Below are 26,480 nucleotides of genomic sequence, written 5' to 3'. Positions count from 1 at the left end.
CATTTTATTATATCATAATTTCCTGTAATGACTTCTTTGCCCCCAGAACTTTGTTACAACATTCAAGAGTTCTGCTCTGCATATGTAAGGAAATAAAAGGTTAAGTGACAATGTCAGTAAACTAAAAGATCTCCCACTCCCCTCGCTTTTCAAAATGTTAGATTGGGTTGTTCTTTGCAATATGTGCCCAGGAAACTAAGGCAACGAGGCATGTAGACTGTCTGTAAATTTCGTGTAGCCAGTTCTATATTTGGTTTACCAGTTGGTAGAATAAAAAAAGCAAACAAACACACAAACAATAACTCAATCACCTAGAGAAAATCATACGACCTTCGTCCGAGATCGATTTACTTTCTCACGTTGTGAAAAGTTTCTCTCGTCTCTATGGGAATCAAACGTAGGCGTTTTTCAAACGATGTCGAAGAATAGTGATCGCAGCCACTATTCTAGTTGGGAACCCTCATCCACAACACCTTTGAAAATAATGCCTTAAATTAGGGATACGAGGTCTGTAGACAACGAAAAGAGAACATCAAAAATGATTTGTCAGAAATGTTTAATACAGAAAAAGTGTTACGACATCATTTTTTAAAACAAAGTGCCTTCGTGTCGCTGCTGGAAATAGGGGTAGGTTTAAAAGCGAGTTCAGGGATTACTCCAGAATGTTGTATTGCAATAACTGTTTTTACATTATCGTAACTATGGATGTATCGTAATCTAGTTATATTATTTTGTAATTTCCTTAAAATGGCAAAAGATCCTCCACTGATTGAAACAAGTTTTTTTGCCGTTTTTTAGGGGAACTAGGGATTTTTAAATTTAATTTAAAGCCTGGAAAGGGAACAACTGACACAGCTAAAAAAGAATAAGTACAAATCATTAAAATCATTTTATTAATTAAGCAGCGTCAATAATAAGAGTTTTATTAGTGTTTTTGACTTTTCACTGTAAAATTTGCCAGTGAGTTATTGAATAATAACGATTGTCGCTTCTGAAGAAATAACTACAGTAAATTTAAAAATAACATCATCATAGCTCTTTTTCCTTCACCCAGTTAAAATTCTGGACGATATGGAAACTTTATGATAGTTACCATATTTCTCATGGAAACTTTTTTTTTTGTTTATAGTAATTTATGTCACGAATGCTGGTGAACATAACCAAAAATAGCAAAAGGAACCAGCGGAAAGTACTTTAATTCAGATTCAACATTAAAGGAATGGAGCAATATTTTATTTTTGGTGAGCCACGTTATTTTAGAATTCTATTTTTAAGTATTGAATTTTATTTCGTGGATTAAGGTAGTAAATATAGAGCGTTTATAACACTGAAGCTAAGCTTTGTACATTGATTCTGATAGCAGTGGGCTAACTATTTTGCCGTTGCTGTTGTACGTTTCGCTATCTGTGTTTAAAAGCACCAAACTTCTTTTCCTGCCTTTTAAACATTTTTTTTTAATGGCGCATGGATGCTATATTTTCGTGGTATTAATATTGCATATTACGTGCAGTGCTCATCTTATAGGTATAACTGACAGCCGAGGTCAGAAATGAAATGCGATTAATGACGTCATAGTCCTTATAAGATAGTTCTAGAAATAATTGACAAATTCTTGTCGCTCTATATTTGCCTTAATAAAGAAGACGCTATTCCAGAGCATAGGAAAGGCTCCAAACGTCGTGAACTAAACGTTGAACACACCTTAACGTTCGTAATAGTGCTGGAATGTTCATGGAATGAGGAAGGATAGATTCCAACTTTCTCTAGGAATTTTCTAATCGATCATGAGATTTAACAGCACTTGGTAGCTGTCATTGATCAGCAGCAGCAGTCAGGGAACAAGGAAAAAGAGAAACGATGCAATGCTGTAGGTATAATGTTATTAATTCACAGAAGTTATTACACCAAGTAAAACGGTCGTATTTTTAAGAGAAGGGCCATTTTTAAACATTTATTTCTCTTTGTCTTCGAACGACGCAACTATCTGTCATTTAATAATTCACTGTTACTTTTTCAATATTTTTTCTGCTCAATTTGCAATCGGAAAAAAAGTGTACGTGGTTTAATGAACACAAAGTTTAAAAGTAAATGTGATTTTACATTTAAAATTTGCATCGCTCAGAACGTAACTGTCCAAAACGTAACTAATATACTCACGGGATGCCAACTGAAACGTATTTCAATAATGATTCAGGGTGGCGAAATTAAATTACCCCATCAGGATACACTAGATCCTCCTCCCAAGTACTGGAAATTTGGTTTGTATCGAACGGATTTTTCTTATAACTTGAGTGAAAATCATATTGTTTCAACATGGCCGATCGAAGTAAAATTGCTAGGGGAGCTTAGGATTCTCTCACGTTTACTGTGAGGAAATCCTGCATCAAATTGTAAATACATGAATTCTAAAAGAGTGGTGCTTTTATTTGAATGACAGCCACCTTGTTTTAGGATGGCAGGTTTCAAATATCCCCGTCATGACAGACTATATATAGTCTGTGTGATCATATTTATATTTAAAAAAGAAAATGAAATGAAACTAATAATAACATAAGAAAATAGATCAACAATAAATTGTAAATAAATTTATTGTGATGTCATAAGGGGAGTGTTTAAAATTAAGATTCAAATTTTGAAGTAAAAATGGGTATGGGACGACAACAGATAATATACGCATAAATATTGATATAAATCGAGGGGATAGGTTATTATTTTCGACATCTCCAGGGGGATACAGTTGTAATCGGAATGGTCTGGCCCAGTCAACCGAGCATTGATCGCCGCCGGAGCCAAGCCTATCACTTCGGCACTGGCCGTAATAATCTATCTGGGCGGGACAGCATAGGGTTTAGAACATCCACACCAGTGAAAACGTTTTTAAAAATGTTTTCTAAACGATCCCAAACTCGCTTTGAGTATTCAGTTCAAGATAATTGAGGTCTAGCACTGTTCACGCTTACTTGTGGCCTACGTTCTTTCAGTGTAGATGGACGCTGGGCAGGTTTTCCTAGTGGCAAAGTGGCCACTAGGAAAACAAAGGAAAGCAAAGTGGCCACATTTCTGGCCCTTGTACAGAGTTCTATGTAATCACAGTGTACAGTAGCAGAGTTGAACTAACGTTCTGGAGCCGCCTTACTTAAGATACTGTACATATCTACATACCAATGAATAACGAGAATCTAAATAAATGTAATCTAGCAAAATATTAGTGCATAGTATCATTTCAATTATACATAAAATAGTATGGATGGTAGTCGAATGTTTTGTAAGCGATTGTACATTTTAATTACATTATAATTTAGAATAGTTGGTTAAATATCGGTTATTAAATTGTAAACCTTTATCATTGTTAGACAAGCAGGACAGAAAATTGTAAGTTAGTATGGGTAGTGGATGAGTGGGAAGGAGGAACAAAACTGCAAGTTTGTATTGTTGGTAGGTAAGTGATTGTAGATAAGTATGGTGAGAAAGGGCAAAGAATCAGGTTATGGCAGAGTGCGAAATAATTAGGATAGAAAGCAGTTCTCTGTCACTAATTACAGGTAGTTCTCGACTTTACGAGTTAATTCGTTCCTAGCGCGCGGTCGTAAAGCGAAATCTCGTAAAGCGGGAATTTATTTCCCAAAGACATAAGGCTAAAAATAGGAGTTACGTTCGTTCTCAACAATGAAATTAGTTAGCTAATTAGTTTATGTTTAAACAATGATTGAGTTATCGAAAGAAATGGAAACGCAGCCTGTAAAATCAAGCAAATTATAATAGAGAAATTATTTATGACTTACAAATGTTAAAGGATGTTTATTCTTCATCATTAACATCACTAAATGCACACTCGTTGATCACTCATTATTGGCTCGGCACTCGTTAGTTTGTTGCACAAGGAGTCGTCTTCTTCAGAACTGCTTCAAGAGGCATTTATTTCCAATCTTCTCTTTTAATTATAAATTTCACGATTGCATGCATAAGCATTGTTTTAACAGCACACACACAAATTGTAACGAACACGATTCGCGTAGAGTAACAAGTTTACTAAGCTTAAAATAAAATGAAGAGAAGATTCTGAAAATTTATTTATGTTTTTTATACGATTGAAGATTTCAGTAAAGGGCAAACACAATTTACCATAATAACGTAAAAAAACCACACAATTCCATTCCAGTATCAGAATATTTTCACAAATGCAATAACATCGAGTTTATTACCCGCTTGCAGTAACAGAAAAGCTCAATAAACCGATAAGTGCAAATTATTTTTATAATTTGGTCGTGACTTCCAGAAATGTCACAAAGGCATTTAAAATTGATTCTTATAACGGAACATATGATAACGATGAAAGTGTAGTGAATTTTAATGATTTGAATTGGTAACTAATACAATTTATAAACCACACTCATGATCTTTTTATATGGCCTTAAGGTCACGCTCGTGACCTTAAAAATGACATTTTAGAGAAATAAATAGCTTAGTTATATAGCGAAAATTTCAACTTCTGAGATCTTGAAACGAATTACCAAAAAACAATGTGTTATTGGGTTAACATTGCGGTATTTTAATGATACTATGGTGTCTCTGGAACTGATTAATATCGTAAAGCGGGATACACCGTATTGTATAGTTACGCATGTGGTTTGGAATGCGGTATTTATGAATGTTTAACATTCATTTTTTGCAATTAATGTTCATATTTTCGATTTTGTTGATACTTGAGGTAAAAAAAATCGTAAACCGGGGAACTCGTAAAGCGATAACTGCCTGTAGTGTTTTTTTTAATTTATTTATATAGTCCTCTTCTCAACCCCTAATATCTTGTAAATAGTTAACATTTAGTCTAATATGGCTTTACCATTTCAGAGATTATCATTTAACTTTCTTTAGTGGTTTTCTTCAGATTTGATAAAGATCCCCAAAATTAGGATGGAAATGTTTCATCATACAGAAGGATTGTGTAGTGTTTGTACTTATGTACAGTACTAAATAAATTCAGTTTCGAGACTTTGTCTATATTTTGAGGGTAATGTATTTTATTAATTTATGGACCCTACGCAGGATATTTTTAAAAAATAAATTCATTCTCGGAACTTTTTGATCAGAATTTTTTTTACATTTATTATTGATATATTGTATATCATAAAAGTCAAAAATACGCAATGTTTAAAATATCATTTCCTTAATTTCGGTGCGCATTCTTTCTTGCGCATGGTAATATACCTTTAACACAGTTGAGCAATGAATTAACTTCTGAACTACATACTTACATGGAGTTAAGTGTATATTATTGTAATTTGTCCTTAGTATATAGAATTAAATGTGCATTCCCACATGTCTTTCTCACAATATTTAAAAAATCCTACACACTTATAAATTAATCATTCACATTACCATCAAAATACTGTTCTTCAGAATGAATGCAGTGTCTCTCTCGCTTTTGGAAGCATTTTGAAATTGGGGACAGAATTAAGTACTTTTCGGATTGAGTTGAGCTGCATACGGGTAAACCACTTATGCGGGTTACGTGAACACACGTAATCAGCATGAGCACATATGACTCAGAAGCACTGTTCTATGGAGCCATATCTATTGGGGAATTTTTGATTAAGAACAAAGTTCCAGTGGTAGCTGCATTCACCAGACCTACATCTAGCTCTCTCTTCTTTTTTTTTTTTGGGTCCGAAAACTGAAAATTTTTTTAAGTGATGAACATTTGCACACGTGTAGTGCATTGCTGAAAATGCGATGCAGTATCGTCTCACAAGTTGTTTAGAAGTTTCTAAAGTAGGCTAGAATAGTTTTAAAGGTGCTCCCAAACTTGGCTAGGATCATTGCATTCGTTCAGGAGGGGATATTTGGAAGGAGTGTGTTTGATTTACATATATGATTGTTTTAAAAAATAAATTCAGTTTCAAAACTTTCTTTTGATCAAATTTCGTATTCCAGAAGCTGAAAGAAAATAACCTGAGAGCTAACTTATTGAACAATATTTCTTATTGTTCAATGATTTTATCGCAAAAAATTGTCTTGATATTGCATTGCGAATAGATGTCACATTTCTATTTTAAAAAGTAATATTGCTGTTTATTCATTCAATTCTTGCCCTATCATTTTGAATAAATTTAACTGCTGTTTCTGAAGTACTGTTTAATCATATTGTGTTAATAAGGAAGCAGGTTGCCAAAGCAGCGCATTGTGAAAGCCGAAGACTAGACGGCAGACCCTTTTCTTTCGCAGACTTTGATTTGCTATGTTGCAGAAAATGGACAGAAATTTTATATTTCTTTATTAATTTTATTTGATATACAAATATTGCCAAGTTTCTTTTGAAATTAGAAGTTCTAGTCATCCTGTACGAAAACCTTTTAGGTTGTTTGTGAAATTACCTGTAGGTAATTGTATTTCAAGCTATACATATGAATCTGAAATCATTCAATGCAGTTAATCAAACTGTATTGAAAGTGATGAATGTTTTGTTGCAACTTAATTATTAATCAATTTTTTCAATGTTAGGCAACGGTTTCTGACAAAATATTACATTTCAGACGCCTCCCAGTCTATTAAGTATAGATATTGTTATTTTTAGTGTAGATATTATTGTTATTTTTGGCCTCCGTAGCCGAGTGTTCAGGAGTGGGAGTGCAGTAGTACACGCTCTTTGAGTAGACCAGGGTTCAAGCCTGACTGCTAAATACGGTCAATCTGCCAACCCGCAATGGAGCAGCGTGGCAGATTATGGTCCATTTCCCTCAACATGAATTGTTGAGGAGGCTTCCATCCTGCAGTGGGTTGATAATGGCTGCAGTTTACTTCATTGTTATTTTAGTACTTTGCAGAAGTTTAAAAATAACTTCTTTATTTAAAAATATTTGTCTCTTTAAAATCATTATATCCATTTATGGTTTATTATCATCTCGTTTGCAGTGACAATGGATCGAAGAATGATATTAAAGAGGCGTTATTGAACCCCTAATAAGCTGCAATGTATGATGAACGTTTCTTTGCAAACGCAGGTAAGTCTTAAATTGAAGTTTTTTTCTTTGAAGATGATATTTTCTAAGTATGCCTTTATTTGCATGTAGCCGATTCAGAGTTCCTTATTCACTACAAAACTGCTTTGTAATTTGGTCAATATAAATCTAGGTGGGAAAGGGTTTGAACAAAGGTCTGTATTCCAACTGGGTGACGTAATGGATCTCAGAACTCTATTCTTCTCTACGATCAGATTTATTTACTGCCATTAACTGTGTTGACTCTCCCTTCCCTTTAGATATCCCGTTATATCTCTATTACACTCTTTTGCACAGTTCGTTCCCAAATGGCAAAGTGCCAAGTACAGGGATACCTTATCTGCGGTGGTATGGATGGGTAAAGAGCACGTGTCAGTGGTCCTTGTTTATTTTTCCGTTCAGCAAACAATTTCGGGAAAACCGAAGGGAAAGTACACTCAGGCAAGGGAAACTGATACCAAATTCTCCTTTCTGAAAACTCACTTGTGCCTATGCTCGTTTCTGAAAGGAGGTCGTCCAAAAATGGTATAATGTAGAAAATATCGTGTCTCGCTATTCTTTAATGTAATAATGCAACTTTACTTTTCCCATTAAATGGAAATCATTAATAAACGATAAGGGAGCTAAACTGTATTCTATAGAACACAAGTTTAAAGCTGGATGCTCTGCTCTCCTGTACGACTCCTGTAGCACAGCTGTGAAATTCCAAATATTTCTTCTTTTGTGACCAAATGCATTTTAGCTTCCCGAGTATAGGGTAATATAAATGTAAAGAATGGTTTAGATATGGACAACAGTATGCAATTTCTGAAGGGGAAATATGGCGTTTGGCCTTCATGTACGCAAGTTTTTCATTTTTCTTAACTTCCTAAAAAAAATTAAAAACAGTAGATTGTGGTGTATACATTTTCTTATTGTGCTAATGCCTCTTCACTAGACATGGATTCATCTATATTATACACTATTAAAAGATTCAGATGCCCCTCTTCCTCCTCCAAACCTAGTGCGTAAGTCAAACATGCAATCGAGTAGAAAAGCGTCAACGAAGCACCACATATCAGTATCGGCTAGTATGAGTCATAAAGGGGGGAAGCTTAAAGAATTTTGAATTGTCGGATGTTATATCAATTATTTTCGGTACATGCTGCTTAGTTATTAGTGTTGGTCATACCGTGCAAGGAAGTGGTGCAGACTTTTGTTATATCAGCCAAAAAAAAAAAAAAAAAACCCTACAGATCTACGTGTTTCTCCTCTTCCCCTGCTTAGAATCCAGCTGGCCTTAGAATTTCCCAAGCCGTCAGCTTCAACTACCCACGGAAGTATAATGGTTTTACTTTAGGCAGTCAGGCAACAACGTGTTTGCTAAAAAAAATACTACCTACAATCCGGTCTATAACTCTTTCCTCCTTAATTTTAATGTATGCGTCCCTGGTTCTGGCGTCATATAATATTGTGAAATTTTTAGTTTCATTTGTTTCACTATCCCCTCTCAGAGCCTTTATACCCCAGACGGTACCCTCTACGGTACCTAGTTGTCGAGCTCTGTAGCGCACTTATTCGAAATCTCTCCTCCTTTTGGTGCCATTTGCCATTTTTACCAGGCGCATTGCTCGTCTTTGGACCTTTTCAAGAAGCCCAATGTATTGTGTATTCCAAATTCGATCTCGCAATTGCGTTATATAGTGGAATTATAACTTCCATATCTCTAAAAGCAGTTGTTCACTGCAACAAAAATAATAAGACAAATCTACATTAATTAGTTAAGAGTTTAATTGGAAAGCAAATTATCAATAATTGGCTTAAGTAAATTTCCGTAACTAGCAAAAAGTACCTGGAAATAAAATCAGCATGTTATCTCTGTTTATGTTAAATGCTGGAATTATTAGTTCAATCGATATTAAATGTTTTCTTCAAAATTTCAAGTTTTTTAATATTTCTCCATCCGTTATATTGTTAATTCAAAACTTTCGGTCAATTATATGAAATCTATTCGATTATGTTACAGTGAACTGCGCATTTATTTATTATTCATTAAAATACAAGTTTTCATTTTCCATTACAAAATTTCTTATATTGATAGTATGCACTTCATGAAAGAATTTAAAAACTTACAAGTTACCTGCATCACAATAAGCAGATCCATTACCAGAATGAAAGATGCTAGAAAGGCCCGAGATAACTCAGTTGTAGCTACAAAATCTCGATTTAGGTAATCCCAGCTGATTCTGTCGCTGACAATTAGTGTAACTACAAGAGTAGTTATTATTACTGAACCTGTCCAAAAAATGGTAATACGTATCCGTCCATGCGCTCTCCAGAATCTTCTTACTGGCCTAGCCCACTGTGAATATAGATTATCCTGTAACATCATATCTGTTACCTGTTCGCAGAGGAAAACAATAATTGAAAACACTTTATTGTTAAGAACAGCAAAACACACAAAAGCGCATGCGAATGGTAAATAGGTTCCAATTCACAATACTTATAATGAATTTTAAATATATCTGCTTAAGCCTCTCATAGGGCAATATTTATCAAGATTATTATTTAAAGCTGTTCTGGAGCTTGGTGAATTGGTAATGCTCCAATAAATATAAAATACAAAACCCATAACATAATAGTTAAACGACTGTCGATCTCAGGATTTAGCAGAGGACTTCGTCCATTGCGCCCTCCAAAATTTTACAATAATTTTGTCTGAGCAATTTAAAGTATTGCCCAATACTTTAAATTGCTCAGACAAATCAGCTGTATTACGATTTTTCAATATTTGAGTAATGATGGGCATAATAGAATGATTTTCTTAATCTAATGATTGATAAGCGATTAATTAATAATCGACATAATCGATTATATTCAAATTAATCGATTACGAAATCAATGATTTTGATACGAGAAATGATTTATCAGGACTTGATGGTATTCCCCTTGTGTTATGAAAACGCAAATGTTATACTTGCACTTTTTATTTAATACTTTTATCTTTATTTAATACCTCCATAATCATAGGTAAGTACCCTTCTTATTTAAAGAAGGGTACTTTCCTATTACAAAAACGGATCATGGTACATTATCAATAACCAGTTATCGACCTCCTTTGCTTAGATATTTATTACAGTAGTACCTAACAAATTGACCCCTTTTTTACTTGCTTGATATCAACAACATCACGGATTTCGTAATGGTATATCGTTTTTGTCAATTTTTTTTCTTTTTGATACTGTGCAACAATGAATTTCGACTCAGGTTACTCTATTGATATATGAGGGCTGTTCAGTAAAGAATGATCATAATTTTTCATGAACAACCGTACTGCTTGCTATTTCCAACTGAGCTGCGGAGTAAACCAAGACTAAATCAAGCTGCATCACATAACAACTGCGTAGTTGATCCGTGCGCACGGACGCATAAACTTGAGTAACCTTGGCGATTGGTCAAGTTTATGCCTGTTCAGTTTCACCTACGTAACAATGGACATGACATGCGAGGAATAATATGATGCTCCCAAATTTTGTTTCCGTCTCAGGAAAACACGAGCTAAAGCGTATGAAATGTTAAAAGATGCTTATGGTGAATCTACTCTTCCATATAGCACAGCTCGCAGGTTGCTTACACTGTTTAAAGATGGACATGATTCTGTCACAAAAATCGGCGGTCCTGGAGCTCCAACCACTGCTGTCATTATAGAAACCACAAACAATTCAACTATGATCGTGAGAGTAAATCGTCGCATAACAGTAAGGCAACTGGCAGAGATGTTGAGAATATCAGTAGAAAGCAGGCACGGTATTCTCCATAACCATTTGTATATGAAACGTGTTTGTGCACAATGGGTTCCAAAACTACTCACACCCGAGCAACATCAAGTTCGCATGGAGGTTTGTCAGGAGCTGCAACGGATGGTTACTATAGTTAGTTCTGCACAAGGTGATAACGGTGGATGAGATATGGCTTATCATGTCAACCCAGATAGTAAGCAACAAAACTTTGTTTGGAAGTCTGCGTCATTGCCAACACCGAAAAAAAGCAAATGTTTTGGCTTCTGCAGAAGAGGTTATGGTCGTCTCTTTTTTTTTTTTGACATTCAAGGAATGGTTAACCAGCTTGTTTTGCTATGTTATACGACTCTTACGAGGCCGTACTACAGAACTGAACGTTTTGCGAGATCATATTCGTCGAATGACCACACTGCATGCAGGTGGGTGGATGTTGCATCACGACAGTGCGAGACCTCACATTGCTCATACTGTCATTGAGTACTTAGCCAGCATTAATGTCAAATGTGTTCCTCATCCGCCCTACAGCCCTGACCTTGCACCCTGCCATTTTTTTTTTATTTTTTATTTTCTAAGTTAAAGAAGGAGCTGCGAGGCAAACGTTTCAGTCTTTAGAAGTTGTATCGCAGGCGATTCTCAAAGGCATGTCAAAAAATGGCTTCCACCATGTTTTTGAAGAATGGCAGAAACGTTGAAGTAAGTGCATTTCATCAAATGGGGATTACTTTGAAACGGAACATCAAAATATGGATGATTAATAAAGGTATGTTGTGAAAAAAATATTATGATCATTCTTTATTGAACAGCCCTTGCACTTTTAAGGGGAGGTCTCTAAATTAATACCAATTGCAATTTCACTGCTCATCTCTGAAAATATGAAATTTTATCTTGATAAAATTACATATTAATTAATTATACAGTACAGTATATCATCACCATTTTTAGATATTTTTTAGGTGGAAGGACCAGAGAAGCATATTTTATTCTACTAGCTACTCCACTCTGATATGTGCTATAAAGTATTTATTTTTGTCTTCTTTTTAATGATAACAGAATAGCTAAGAATATGACGATGCGGATAGAACGTGAATTTTACAGTTAGATGAATCCTGCTGAAGTTAATCATTAGCTGTAGGATTTTTCCCCTGGTGTCTATCCACCATACTTGTATAATTCATAAATTCTATATTCACCTAACCCATTATTTGAATACTTCTTGTACTGTAAAGCCGAATTGTTTAAAAATAATAAACGTGAGGAGCGAAGTTTGTTTTCTCTGCACTCGAAAAAATTCAGAACAGGCAATTTTTTCCTCTAGTATGATACAAAGTTACAACGTAATACAAATTTAAGGTCTTATTTTTATAAAGTAAGTTTAAATGATTATTGAGCCCCCATAATATTTATTTTTTGACATATTTAAAGAAATATTTGGTGCGCATCATTATAAATGTACATATTGCCGTCATACATATTCATTTACAAAAGGTTAGCTTACCATCCAGGCTGTAACGAAATCTCCTAGCCAGGTACCACAAGCAGCAGCTTTCATAAAGTTGGCATTGGTAATTCCCATAAGAGCATTAATACTGTAGATATCTGCTTCTGGGTGGCCAGACAACAGGAAGGCATTGTAAACCATAGAAACCATATAGATGCACATGATAGCTGTCAAGAACATGATCATCCAGGTGCCTTGTTCATCACGGAACATCTTCAGACGGAAAATACGACCTGTAAAAAAAATAGTAGTTAGAGTGTGTTTTGAGGACAAATTAAAAGAATCTTAAACTATAAGTGTAGAAATCTTGCGTTGTCCAGGACACGACATTATGAACAGACCATTACATTTATGAGTAGACCGGGGTTAAAGCCTTTGACTGCTAAATACGATCGATCTGCCAACTCGTACTGCACCAGCATGGCAGATTATGGTCCGTTTCTCTCTACATGAGTTGCTGAGGAGGCTTCCATCCTGCAGTGGATTGATAATGGCTGCAGTTTACCTATTACATTTATGAGAGCAGCTGCAGCACATGTTACAGCAATCCAGATGGCTTACTGACATAAGGTAGCTGCTACAATCTGTGAAATCTATAAATGACTGGTTGTCATTCAGTAATTCAGATGTTTTTAAATTAAGTTTTACATTTTACTTTAATTTTCCTAAGGTAGCGCAAAAATTGCGCACTACTGAAAATTTAAATCAATTTATTCGAACTGCTGAGCACCATCTCAAAAACGCTTTACGATTAGTGTATCAGATAGTTGAATACTTGTTAATATACTAATGGCAATGGTGACAAACATCTGATTTTATTTTTCAATAAAATCAGATGTTTCATATTCGAGGTCTCATATTCGACTACTTGTTATACGAACCATTTCGTTGTACACAAATTTTTTTCTAATGAATATTGCTTAAAATTATATCAAATTAATAGAAGAAGAAGAACTCTTTATTGCATGCAAAATGCACACGCCGTACACAATATCTTCACGGTTACAAGCCAGGGGTTTACAGGAGAGGCTAATACAGTGTAATAAATAAGGATGAGATAAGAGAGAAAAAAACTATATTATTACTAATTATACAAGTGTAGGATTAAACACTGGAGACAAAATGACAAATTTACATATGAAAATATATATACACAACACATATTAAGAAGTTAAATTATTCTCCAGGGAGCAATCCTTTAACAGTGCTATTGTTTCTGTAACAGTTATTTCCCTCGCAGGTTATTTCCATTAAGAAATAGCTATAATTACATCTCTAGATGAGCAATTCTGATCATCGAAAGAAGTAGTGCATATGACAAAGAAAATGGTTACATCTTTTCTTGGACAGCTCCACTGTCTTCGACTTTTCGAGCCGACCCCTCTGCCTAAACTAGATATTCAAGATAAGCAATTCAGCCCTCAATTGCGGAACATTGTTTCATTCACAGCCCCCCTTACCTCCATACCGTGATTAAGGGAAGATCTAATAGCAATTTCATGGACACCCTTATCAGAATCCAGAAAGCCGTCAATGACAGGACCCAGCTTGATGTTATTTTCTTTGATATAAAAGTGGTCTATGACAAAATAGACATAACAGCTCTATTTACCATTCTCCAGCATTACTTCAGCATCACAGGAAATACTCTTAGCATCATTAAATCGATCCTGGAACATTGACATCTCATTATCTCGCATTGCAGCTTTCGGACAACATGCATTACTAATAGGAGGTCTCGCAAGGAGGGGGGGGGGGGAAGTCCTATCATCAACCCTATTTGCCGCAGCGCTGGAGCCATTCCTGGCATTCTAAACTGACTTCCAGTCATACGCTGATGACCTAAAATTTTACATCACATCTTATCAGGTTCTTAGCACTACTCTGCTGGCAAATGAAAAGATCCATCAACTTGAACAATATCTGGCCTCAATCGGATTACTGATTAATCAAGCAAAGACAGCTCAAATGTCTTTCACCTGGACGAAGACACGCAACGATATCAATCTTACCATCAATGGATCACTGATTCAAAAAGTTAAAGCACACAGTGATCCCGGGTTAGTATGGGATGAGAGGCTGACATTCCAGGCTCACCTCCTGAACACAAAAACAAAACTGTGCTCTACTATGTAGGCGATCCGCTAGGAACTACCGGGGATTCATGACGCCGAACTGATAAGGAAATACGTTCTTCGATGCATCTATCCCATACCTTTTTATGCAGCAACTATTTGGTTGGAGTGTGTTGCCCCTACAAAACACTTCAACAAGTTCCTCAGCCTGGAATACTGGTCTCATCCCATACTAACCCGAGATGACTATGTGGTTTAACCTTTTGAATCAATTAAAGTCTGAAATGGCTCAACCGGCGCACTGGCAACTAATACTCTATTTCTAGAGCCCAATTCTACATCACACCCCATGGAAACAACAGATTGGGGCAGCTAATCTCATTGCACTGGCCAGACTAATCACAGGACGACTCTACGCCCCTGACATCATTAATCTGACAAAAACTCTCCGAATTTCTGGAAGAAATCAAGTTCAAAATCAAGAAATCAATTCCCACTTAGAATCACTTCCAACAACTTCAAAGACCTGATACACGTGTTTCTGGAAACACGGTAGAGCTGGTTAACAATCTATTCAGCGATCTTGATAAATTCTGCAATATTCTTGATAAATTGATCTTGATAAATTCTGCCGTCTGTATGATAAATTCATGCAGACGCCAGAAGCTAATGGACACCTACACAAATCTATTGTTATGACTCACAGGAACACCACGATAAGGAAAATATGGACTGCCTCAAAGAAATGCTTTATATTTTTGTACATATATTTCATGTTATTTTTCAGCACCTTTAGATAAAATGATATCTTTCTTAATTTGGGATACTGCGGTATTCCACAATTTTCAAGTATGTAATTAAAAAACTTTGTAAATACTGTACCTTTCAGGTTAAGCATACATGTGTTCCATGTAACTCTGGACACATTTCCCTACCTTTGAATGTAAATATCACCCCCCCCCCCAGCTTACTGCTGTCCAGGGGGTGGCTCTTGAGGAGAGCAATAAACAGATAATAATAATAATAATAATAATACAATTAATAATAAAATGTTATATGTTAATAAAATGTTCCGGCTGGTAAACTAAGTGTTACAGGTTGATATTAAGTATGGCAATCGACTCTCATTGTTAAAAGTGAGTCTTAGTTTCCTATCTCTCTTCTTTTTTTTTTTTTTTTTTTGTATGAAAAAAAAGGCACTTCCAGGAAATTTAATATTCTTTCCATCATTTTGTGTGGCATAGCGGATGTTACTGATAGTATCCTATTATTAACATGTTCTTTCCACCTAGTCATGAACCATTCATTTTCTATTCATTCGAGAGCAGTGCACGATCAGCGTATCATTCATACTACATCTCTCTCTCTCTCTCTCTCGTTTTCTTTCTCTTCCCGCCATAACTACTAGCTCGTACATTACATTTCACGCATTCATGAACTATAGCTTCGTATTTCCACTACTTCCGGTATCGCCCTTCAAGGCAATATGCAGTACTGAGCTCTATCACACATTTTCCCTCCTTGCTGCATGTCGCCTTCGGACAGCATGTCTTTCCCGATAACAGAGATGTTTATAGCATGTCTATCACGCAGGATCTGCTTCCTGAGTTCACCGCTTCTATAATATATTTCATTCTACCTTTTAAAAGAAAAGCGGGATCTTTATTTTAACAGTACATCGTAGGCTTTTGATCACAGGAAATAGAAGTTTTGTTATCATTATCTCCTGTTTTATTTCATTGCTTAATTCAAAATTATTAAATAAAACCAAAAACTTTCTTTACCTATTTTGCCTTCATGGCTCTCCTTTTCTAAACTGTTTAAAAGCACCTAGTTGTAATATTCAGACTTTATTTGGAAATATGATTTACAAATTATGCTATTTGAAGTTTCTTACTTTTATTTGATATTCTTAACAATTGGTGTGGTTATTGGTGATGTTACTGGATGGGGGGGGAGGTTAACTGCATCCGAAATTTATATTAAATTTCAAAGTGTGAAAAAATGCCACGACCAGATACTACCACTTGAAATTGTGAAAAATATCTTACATATAAAATTAGGTAATAAAGAAATAGCAACGTTAGAATATGTAAAATTAACTTCTCATTAATTTAAGTTTAAAATTTATACTTAAGATTGTTAATTAAAAATATGTAATTTTGTATTTTATTATTCTTTTTCTATAATTCTCTCTGTCTCTCTCTTTTTTGTTTCTATCTGTGTTGCATTCCACACCACAGAGTGTGTAACTATGCATTATATCAGTGTTCCCCAAACCTCCAGTCTTCCACGGAACTTATGAAATAATAATCTGTATATTAATACGGAAGCCGTTTTCTTGAGACGGCCATTGTGAACGATAAGCCTAACCGATCGGGCTGAAAGTGATCTCAAATTGAAGATATTTCTTCCTAGGTGTGCATAAAAATGGGAAAATATAAAAATTATGATCTATATATTAATACGGAAGCCGTTTTCGGAGGATCGAAGTAAGCGATCATTAAACGAAGTTAAGTTTCTCACCAGTAGAATGCACCACCACGAATGTTAAAGGTGTTTCCTTAATGGTTATACAATACAAAACTATTATTTTTCTTTATCTTTAAATTTTAAAAGTGCTTTTTTAAACAATAAATATAAAAAATAAGTGCTGTCATTCAGGTAAATAATAAATAGGAGTTAATTTCGAAGGGAAATAAAGACTTATGGTGAATGATGATTTGGTCATTCGAAGGAATATGCCGATATCTTTAGAAAATCTTCATTACTCTTCGCACCATCAAAACTTCACCTTCAGCTCAGCTAACTATTTGAACTCTGTGAAACCATAATTACAGACTGCTAACGAAGACCAGTTAAATTTTATCAGGGAGATAACGACAGCAGTACAATGCAATGATACGTCAGTTAATGCTTTTTGTATAGATTGTCCTGGTGACACAGGCAAGACCTATGTTTATTAGAAATATGTTTAACATATCAGGTCGAAAGTGGTCTCAAATTGAAAATATTTCTTCCTAGGTGTGCAGAAAAATGGGAAAATATAAAAGGCACGCAACGTGCACATTTTGAATTATCGGAAAGATGGTGAAGCCAAAGAAAATTTAGAAGTTTCCTCAGATATAAGAAATGAGAAATGATTCGACGCGTCCTGGCTTACTTGCTCACGACAAAACACGGACTACATTTCTTTAGGACAGCTAGAGAAAAACTCTACTACCAATTGCGAAAATTTCTCAACGGGTACAGCTAGTAATTATTATGTTACCAGCTGCCAAGCGTAACTTATATCCGTATGTGTTTTATATCTGTAGAAGCGATTTGCATTTTGTACGGGTTGAAAAATCCGGAATAACTCGCATGTTATTCTGGAATTTTTCAGTCGCCTCCTCCTGAGATCGGCTAACTACCGTCTCGATTGAAGAGGTCTTTAGAAATTCCTCCATTCGTCTGCGTAATTGAACCCAGAGCTCTCCAAACGAGTGACAAGAGGCGAAATCACTATGCTGTCACGGAGGAGTTGTAACTTATGAAATTGGTCCGTGGGCTTTGACAATAAAACAGAGCGTTTTTTTTTTTTTTTTTTTTTTGCGGCAGACAGCATCCCATTAACAGTGATAAGAGATACAGGTACACCTATAACTTGACGCATACTACATTATGTTAAGTATGAGTATAATGTATTGCATGTATAGTTTAATATTTTTCGTGGTACATGGGTTCCTTCTCAAATATAAACGTGGTCTGTATCTGAAAAAAGTTCTGGGAAACACTAACCCAGATAACCAGTTTTAGTTTAAAAAAAAACTATGGCAATTAAATGCATAAAGCTTAATGTGATACCTCCATCTAGTGTTGCTCCATTGAGACTGCTTATACATGTTTAAAGTGGTAACCAGTCTCCCGGTTTTCACAGTTTTCAGTGTTTTTTTTGTTACGGCGTCCAATTATTTTTTTCTGGACACATTAAATGTCTCGAGTTTCCTGAAATCTTAAACGCAATGGTTTAGTAATAAAATACGTAAATAATAAAATATAATTGAGTAAAACCCAGACGTACACAAGTTTGGGAGAAAGTCGAAAATATATGTAAAAATATTATTGATATTGAATTTTAGTTAATTATTTCTGTATATTGTATTAGTAATGTTGTTGTTATTCAAGTTTTCTTAAGATACCTTGTGCAGTTGATGAACGGAGCAATATGGCCTTAGTTGCTAATGCTCCTAAAACCAAATAACGAACAAACAACAACAGTTGATGATAGTAGTAGTCCAAATGAAATGCTTAACAAGAGAAAAATGAGGATTATGGAATCTTGATTGTATAAACAGTTCAAAATAAAACAGGCAAAGCAGCCTGTTAATTATTCAGGCAAGCAAGTCTCTAATAGAAACACTGGAATTAGCTGTTCTTGTCATTTGAAATACTGAAAAAATTTAATGAGAACAGCTGTGTAGGAATTCTTCCAAAAGGCATGTCACTCGAGAAATTCACATCAGTTATAAAGTATGGTGCCAAATATTTTCAAGAATTCGTTCGCACTTGGATCATATATGAGAAAAGAGTACTTAAAGCCTAGACGTTTCCTTTCAGATTTAGAACTCCTGAATGTTGAAAGCTCAGTACCAGGTGTCAAAACTGGATACTTCATCAATGGAACGGTTACCAACACTTTCGAATTAATAATAGTCGTAATTCCCAATCGTACTTATTGAAAAGCCTATAACGACGAAAAACCAGTATTCATTAATCTTAAGTTGATTGAAAATATTAAACAATTACGTTCCTGAAGAGCATAGAATTTTATAACAAGATTATGAACTGGAAAAGTACTTAATGATTCAAATTTTCATGAAGCGTACTAGTAGTTAAAAGTACTCTGAATCTATAAAATGTAAATTTAATGTTGTGTTTTCTTCCATTACTATTTTTGTTTTTATTTATAATAATTATATAAGTTACTTTTGGTACAATCTGTTATTATTTCAGGCGATAATTACCTAATTAAACCCTCTTTCATATTGAAATTGTCACATTTAACATTGATGTTGCACTGTGAAAATGATAATACCAAACATACAATGTGGCATAAACATTTCCTCGCTTTATAAACACCAATGCAGATAGCACAGCATACATATCTATCTGGTGGCAAAAGTTGTAACTACTTTTTATTTTCCCTTTCGTTTCATAATGTAAACTCCATTAGGGATTACACAGGTATGTCTAAATTATATTTTTCAATGGGACGTCCCCCTTCTGGTGAATGTGTGCATGTGGAAGAGGCTAAAATGCATCAGTTGCAAAATTTGAATATCCATACTTATTTTGATTTTTTTTAAATTCTATTTTTTGTATTATGCAAAAAGAGTTAAAGTTATGATATTATCAGCGCTATTGACTTAGACTCTACACTGTTTATTTGTTGAATACCATTTATTTTCTTATTACAAAATGAATAGGCACTTAAAAGAGCTGACTGTTAATTTATTTATTTACTTTGCTAAAGGAAGTAAGCAAGCAATTGAGACAATTTAAAATGTGAGGCGCGGTAACTAAAAGGTTGGGAATCACTGCTCTAAAACATACGAATTGCAGATATGTGTAACGTTTCGCCTATGCAATTATTTGGAAATATAAAACACCAATAAAGCATATTCTGAAAGGAAGCACATTTCTACTTCTCCCTCCACCTCTCATAAATCACTGACACATTCTCTTTCACATGCTGCACGCTTACGAGACATGCTAAATATAATCATGGGTACAAGAATTTTCTTAAACGAAAACATGAAATGCTAACATTTAAAACAGCCCACTTAACAGACTCACGCGCTGAGATATGAAGACACAGAGCGCCACTACACGGTGAGACAGTGAGAAAATCTTACGAAGCAGAAAGTGGTGGATGAAGTATTTGCCGAAGATGAGTCCTCCAAGGATTGCGATCAGCCACAACGACACCTTTAGGACACACCAGCCCCACTGTGGAGGATATTTGGTGACGACGAAGGAGAAAACATTCCCGACGACTGGAATTTCACTCTCTGTGTGACTGTGGGAGACAGGATCTTCGGCAAAGATGAGGAAGTTGCAGAAGATAACAAAATAAGATACGAACAGCCTGGCATATGGATGCTGGAAGTAGTACCTGGATATATAAAGACAAGACGAGATTATTTGTTGAAATTCGATCATATTCGAAAATATCGAAAAACAAGTTAGTTAAAGTACGTAGCGTTACATTTCAGGCGCATTAGCAAACAGTAATAATTTATGATTTACAAAATAAAAGTAAATCAACCCACCGACATAAAAATTTGTTACAGAGATTCCTAAAATATTCATTAAAATTCTTGTCGATTAATGCGAAAACATACTTTCATTTATGCCGATTTTTGCAAGGGGGGGAAAGAAAAAGAAATCGTAACTGAACCTGAAATTTTCTTAAGAACCAACAGAACATAAGTTGAAAATATGGCTTCGATCCGACATATCGTTCCAGAGAAATACACGAAATATACTTTTATTTATATTAATAGATTTCTGTGGTCAGGGGAAGGGGCGGGGGAGGCTACGACTGATCTTAATAGCTATCTAGGAACCAACGAGCCCTTGCTGTAGCACACTTAGTATAATCACCGCCCTCCCCCACACTTTGCGGAAAAGATTCAAGTTCAAATTCTGTCAATGGCTTGAGGAATTTTTATAACACGGCTGTATTAGTGGGTATCATGTTTTTTTCTCCCAGAAATAAGGGAGAAAAAAATATTTTCGTCCACCAAATAGACAAATCAATAACAGTGCACACACAACTTAGAGACATAATACACTGCTAGATTATTAAAGAACAAAATGTTTTTCTTGAATATTTTATTGTGAACAGTGTGCTGAAGGCGAATATTTGATATAACAGGAATCCTAGCATGCAAATTCCGATTAACCAATTGAAATCAATCTAACACCTTACAGAGCCGCACATTATGCAAATTATCCATGCCTATAAAAACACGGGTTGCAACCACACTTCATTCCCCCTTTTTCGCTTGCGCAGTGGGATAGCCACATCTCCAGTACTCGGGATGGCAAGTCGTCGTTTAGATGATTTTTTGAGACGACTCGAAGCCAAGAAGTTGCAGGCGGAGATGGCATGTTGGCTTAATGTGCACGCAATGTCGTCTCGACACTATGGAAGCAGCTTCAGGAGACAAGAACCATTACAAGAAGAGCTGGCCAAGGTCACCCGGGGGTTACATCAACCAGTACAAACCGCTGACTGGCTCTAACAGCAAGACGGAACCCTACGATATCCTGCCATCAACTGTCTCTTGAGGTTGTTGTGGCTGCCGATGAAAACATTTCCAACCGGAATGTGTTAAGAAGGCTCAATTCATGTGGACTATACGCAAGTAAGCCAGTGGTTTGAATCCCATTAACCCCAAACCCCGCCAGAGCTCTTCGAAACTGGTGCCATGAATATATGACTTGGAGCCTTGACAAGTGGTGTATTTGTATATTTTTATGAGTCCCGTTTTAGTCTACAAACAGATTCCGGACGTTATTTCATATGGAGACAACGAGGAATGCGGTATCATCCCTCCAACATCTGAGAAAAGGACAAACAGTGGAGGTGGTGTTCTCGTGTGGGGAGGAATAATGATCAACAGCCGCACAAACCCCTTCATGTGTTTGATAGGAATACCGTAACTGCGCAGAGGTACCGAGAACAGATCCTCGAACCTTATGTGCTACTTTTTAGGTGCGCGGTTTGCCGAGATTTTTTCTTCATGCACGACAGTGCCACTGCACATAGAGCTCAAGTGGTGGAAGAATATCTTGAAACTGAAGATATCCAACGACTGTCGTGGCAAGCATGATCACCAGACTTAAATCCGATCGAACATGTATGGGATGGTTTTGGACGTCGCATTGTACGCCGATAGCGAATTCCTCGGTCACTTGGTGAGCTAAGGTCTGTGCTGTTGGAAGAATGTGATTGTTGCCATACACACTTTATATCGAGCATGGTTCACCGCTGTCATGGCTATTTAGCCGCTGGAGGGGGTCATACGCCGTTCTGATGTCATCTGACCATATTTTCGAGCATCTGCTATCGACTTTTGTAATGCGACCTTTTGATAATTCTTATACAATCCCTATAAATGTCCCTTATACTTACTTACCTGTCCGAAGTTTCCTGCTGTGTCCTCATTTCATCGCAGTAGTAAAATTTTTCTGCTTCATCGCAAGCTGCACGAGTAATACCATGTTTTTTACGTGTTCTGTTAATTTTGTCGAGCAGTGTATATATATGGAGCTATATTGCCTAAGCAGCTGATGGGCCTAAAAAACCCTACATAAGGAACAATGAAACATACTCTGAAAATGTGATATCGATTGAACATTTTCCTATTAAGTAATATCTAGACATCGGATCACATACTTCCACTACAAATTAGGTAATGTACGCAATACACTAATTTCAGGCGCATTCTATTTTTACTTTGAATTAATTGATTTTTTTTCTGTGATTAGCTGAAGTAAAAAGTAAATATGGTTATCTTTATAGTTATTGCAAAGCATCATTATAGTTAGGTTTATAGTTAGTGCAAAGCATCATTATAGTTAGGTTTATAGTTAGTGCAAAGCATCATTATAGTTATCTTTATAGTTAGGTTTATAGTTAGTGCAAAGCATCATTAGTTAGGTTTATAGTTAGTGCAAAGCATCATTATAGTTAAGTTTTTAGTTAGTGCAAAGCATCATTACAGTTAGGTTTATAGTTAGTGCAAAGCATTTTAGTTTGTAGTTGTTTGTTTGTTATTAGGTTTTTAGGAGCATTAGCAACTAAGGCCATATTGCTCCGGGGATATGCTGTGGTCATTCCCTGACCTTTCCGCATCCTCCGTATTTGGTGGGCACGGGCTCGAACCCCGGTCTAATTAAGAAGCGTGTGCTACGCACTGCTGCTCCTGCCCACCTAGCTACGGAGGCGCCTACTTTGTAGTAAATCAGCGAAGTAGGTGAAACGAAACGGTGCCGTCTGGGTGGTGATATCCGCATGGAATAAGTAACAGTAGTCTTCTCTATTTAATGTGAAGGAAATTAAATAGAGAAGAAACTCTGTTTAATTGTATTTAATAAAATCTCGAGGTAGTGAAATAACAGGCAACTCGTTGTGAAGGCATTCACAATATGAGATGTAACAAAAGCGATACCATTTCACCTGCTTTGGTGATTTATTACGAAGTAACATGTTTTGCACTAACTTGCTCGTCTTTACAGACACTTAATAAATTCTGTAGTTTTTACTCTCTTGAAACTAGCCGTTTCAGTTTAAATGCAACTGTATAGTATTTATTGCTCTTTCCCGTATACTTTTAAGTCTTCAAACAGGCCTCTGAGGTTGGGTATATTCATACTGTGGATTTTAGTGTTTTGCACCAACCTTACGTAAAAATAAAAACACAAAGGAAACTGGACTTTTAATAACTGTGTTTATAATAAATTATAATAACCTGTATTTACAATAAATTTAACTTTACGATAAACTATACATATATATATAAAATATTAAAATCTGCTACATTAAGAACAATAAAATGCATTAAAATATACTAAGTTAAAAGCGATAAAAAAACCATAGCTTTCAAAGGCTCCAGCCTTCTTCTTCAGCGGTATTTTCTTATTCTGCAGTACATCTTTAAATATCAGCAGGTTCATGGTACTCATCACGTGTTTCATTCTCACGCGTTCCGTTCTCTTGCGTTGTGGAACCGGAAGTGGCTCGAGCGGGAGTCATACGGAACCGTTCATCCCTTCTGAGGATAGTGGCCTCAAAGAGGGGATGAATCCGCGTACCTCTATCTCTATTAATGTTGCTTGTAGAATAGATCCGCAAACTCTCGAGCCACGTACGGTCCCAGAACTTATGCGCCCGATCGGTGATGATAGCATCGTCCGGGGAGACCTGGTGCTGCTTCTCCCAAAAATGTTCGGCCACGGCGGATTTGCCATACTCCGCATTTCTTATTGCCTTAGTGTGTTCCCCCAGACGATCTTTGAGACGGCGTTTTGTTTCCCCTACATAACATTCCCCACAATCCGGGCATCTAATGCTATATACGACCCCACTTGTGTTCTCTTTTTGAATGGGGTCCTTAACCTGAGACACGATTGTGTGCAGCCTCCGCCCCGGAAGCTGCACACAACGTGTCTGGTACTTTCTTAGTATTCTAGCTATATGATCAGTCAGACCCGGATAATAGGGAATGTATGCAGTGGATGTTGGTGTAAAAGACTCGCCTCTCCTCTGATTTCCTTTAACATATTTATCTATAATCCTCTGGGGGTAACCACATTTTGCAAGATCCGTCGTGACCCGTTCATACTCTAACTTCCTATCATCGGAGGTACTGCAATGTGATTTTGCTCTATCAACTAATGTTCTTATCACACTGTTCCTATGATGGTTGGTCTGAGCTGAACTGTAGTGCGAATACTGCCCTTTACACATGGATTTCCTATATACCTTAGTCTTTAGCTGTCGGTCTTCCCTACAGACCAACACATCTAGGAACGGCAAAACTCCTCCTTCTTCTGCCTCCGATGTAAATTGTATGAATGGGGAGAAGCCATTTAAGATGTTCAACACCTGATCTTCACTCCCCTTCCGAATAATTGAAAACGTATCATCCACATACCTTTTCCAGGGGCGCATAGGGAGAACACTACCATTAAATATTCTGGCCTCGAGCTCCTCCATAGCTAAATTAGCTACAATTGCGCTAATGGGGGAGCCCATGGCTGTACCATTAACCTGCTTATACATAGTATTGTCAAACACCATAGTGGTGCTTGAGAGGCATAACTCTATTCCTTTCCCAATATCCTCTAGCTTTAGTTGTGTTCTAGTATTTAGGGTGGTGTCCCTCCGTAATGCCATGTGTGCACACCACACCCCATGGTCAATCGGAATACATGTAAATAGCGATTTCACGTCGAAAGATATCATGATTTCATTCTCTTCTATGCGTTGGCTTCTAATAAAATGCACAAAATCTTTACTATCTTTAATACTATATTCAGAAAGTCCCACTAGTGGAGATAATAATTTGGCTAAGAAACCAGAAAGTGAAGCAAAATGTGAAGCAAAAATTAGCGCTAAGAAGCCTTAAACAAGATTGTAGTCCTACCCGCGGACATTGTAGTCCTACCCGCGGACAAAGGCAGAGCAACGGTGGTTCTTGATAAGGAAACATATAGAAATAAAGCGTTAGATTTATTGGAAGATCAGATAACCTATAAGGTTATAACGACAAGTGAACAGAATGGTACAGGGTTGGCTTAAATCTAACAAAATTTCTAAGGAACAATATTGGATGCTGCATGCTACAGGTAGCCAAATGCCAAGATTTTATGGCTTACCCAAAATTCATAAAACAGATGTGCCACTTAGACCCATAGTATCATTTATAGGCAGTCCAACCTATGCACTTTCTGGTTTCTTAGCCAAATTATTATCTCCACTAGTGGGACTTTCTGAATATAGTAAAATCCACAGTACTTTTAAGTCTCTTTTTTTCTCTATATATATGTAGCGACACCACATTCACGAGTCTTACATAATAATACACGCGAAGCATGCACTTCCTGACTGTGTGAAGCTAACAATACTGCATTAAAACTATGTTTAATATATGAATTTCTTTTTTCCATTCAATTTATATGGGAAAATAAAGTAAGTAATAATTGCTGGATTTCTATTCCTCCTATTTTAATGAAATTTAGGATAGCTCGGCATGTTTCTATGAACCAAATATAAAATTTCATGAAAATCCGTCCCTTTGTTACATGCGAACGGACGGACGTGATAAAGACAATAGGCGCCTATGCATACATGCTAGCGCGCCTAATTACCTTAATAATAGCCACATGCTACGCATTCATTAACTTCTGAATTGTAGCGTCGCGGTTTGTGCCTAACTTGGTTTGTGTCATTGATTAAGCTGATTGACTTATTTAAATGTAGATTGACTTATTAGTATAAGTATTTAATTTAATTTGCCTGAATGCTAACAGATTTCAGTGGTAGCTCTTTTATTTTAATTTGACATTATTAATG

The 26,480-nt window shown here is 36.0% G+C and overlaps 1 protein-coding gene across 2 annotated transcripts in view; it reads right to left on the bottom strand.

The window, feature by feature from the left end:
- The window catches only part of LOC150077476 (transmembrane protein 117-like), a 242,679-nt gene that overhangs the window by 26,366 nt on the left and 189,833 nt on the right, over nucleotides 1–26,480 (bottom strand). For both annotated transcript variants that reach the window (XM_090386771.1, XM_090386770.1), the window contains exons 3-5: nucleotides 20,248–20,507; nucleotides 12,273–12,508; nucleotides 9,118–9,378 (exon numbers count right to left, since the gene is read on the bottom strand). In XM_090386771.1, coding sequence (XP_090242897.1) covers nucleotides 9,118–9,378; nucleotides 12,273–12,508; nucleotides 20,248–20,507 — 757 coding nt within the window. The remainder of the gene's footprint in view (nucleotides 1–9,117; nucleotides 9,379–12,272; nucleotides 12,509–20,247; nucleotides 20,508–26,480) is intronic.

Source organism: Mastigoproctus giganteus, chromosome 12 (assembly GCF_048544385.1).
Source record: "Mastigoproctus giganteus isolate SK-2022 chromosome 12, ASM4854438v1, whole genome shotgun sequence".
In the NCBI taxonomy this organism is placed as follows: domain Eukaryota; kingdom Metazoa; phylum Arthropoda; class Arachnida; order Uropygi; family Thelyphonidae; genus Mastigoproctus; species Mastigoproctus giganteus.
Note: the sequence above shows the minus strand (reverse complement) of the source record. Positions and strands in the feature narration are given on the sequence as shown.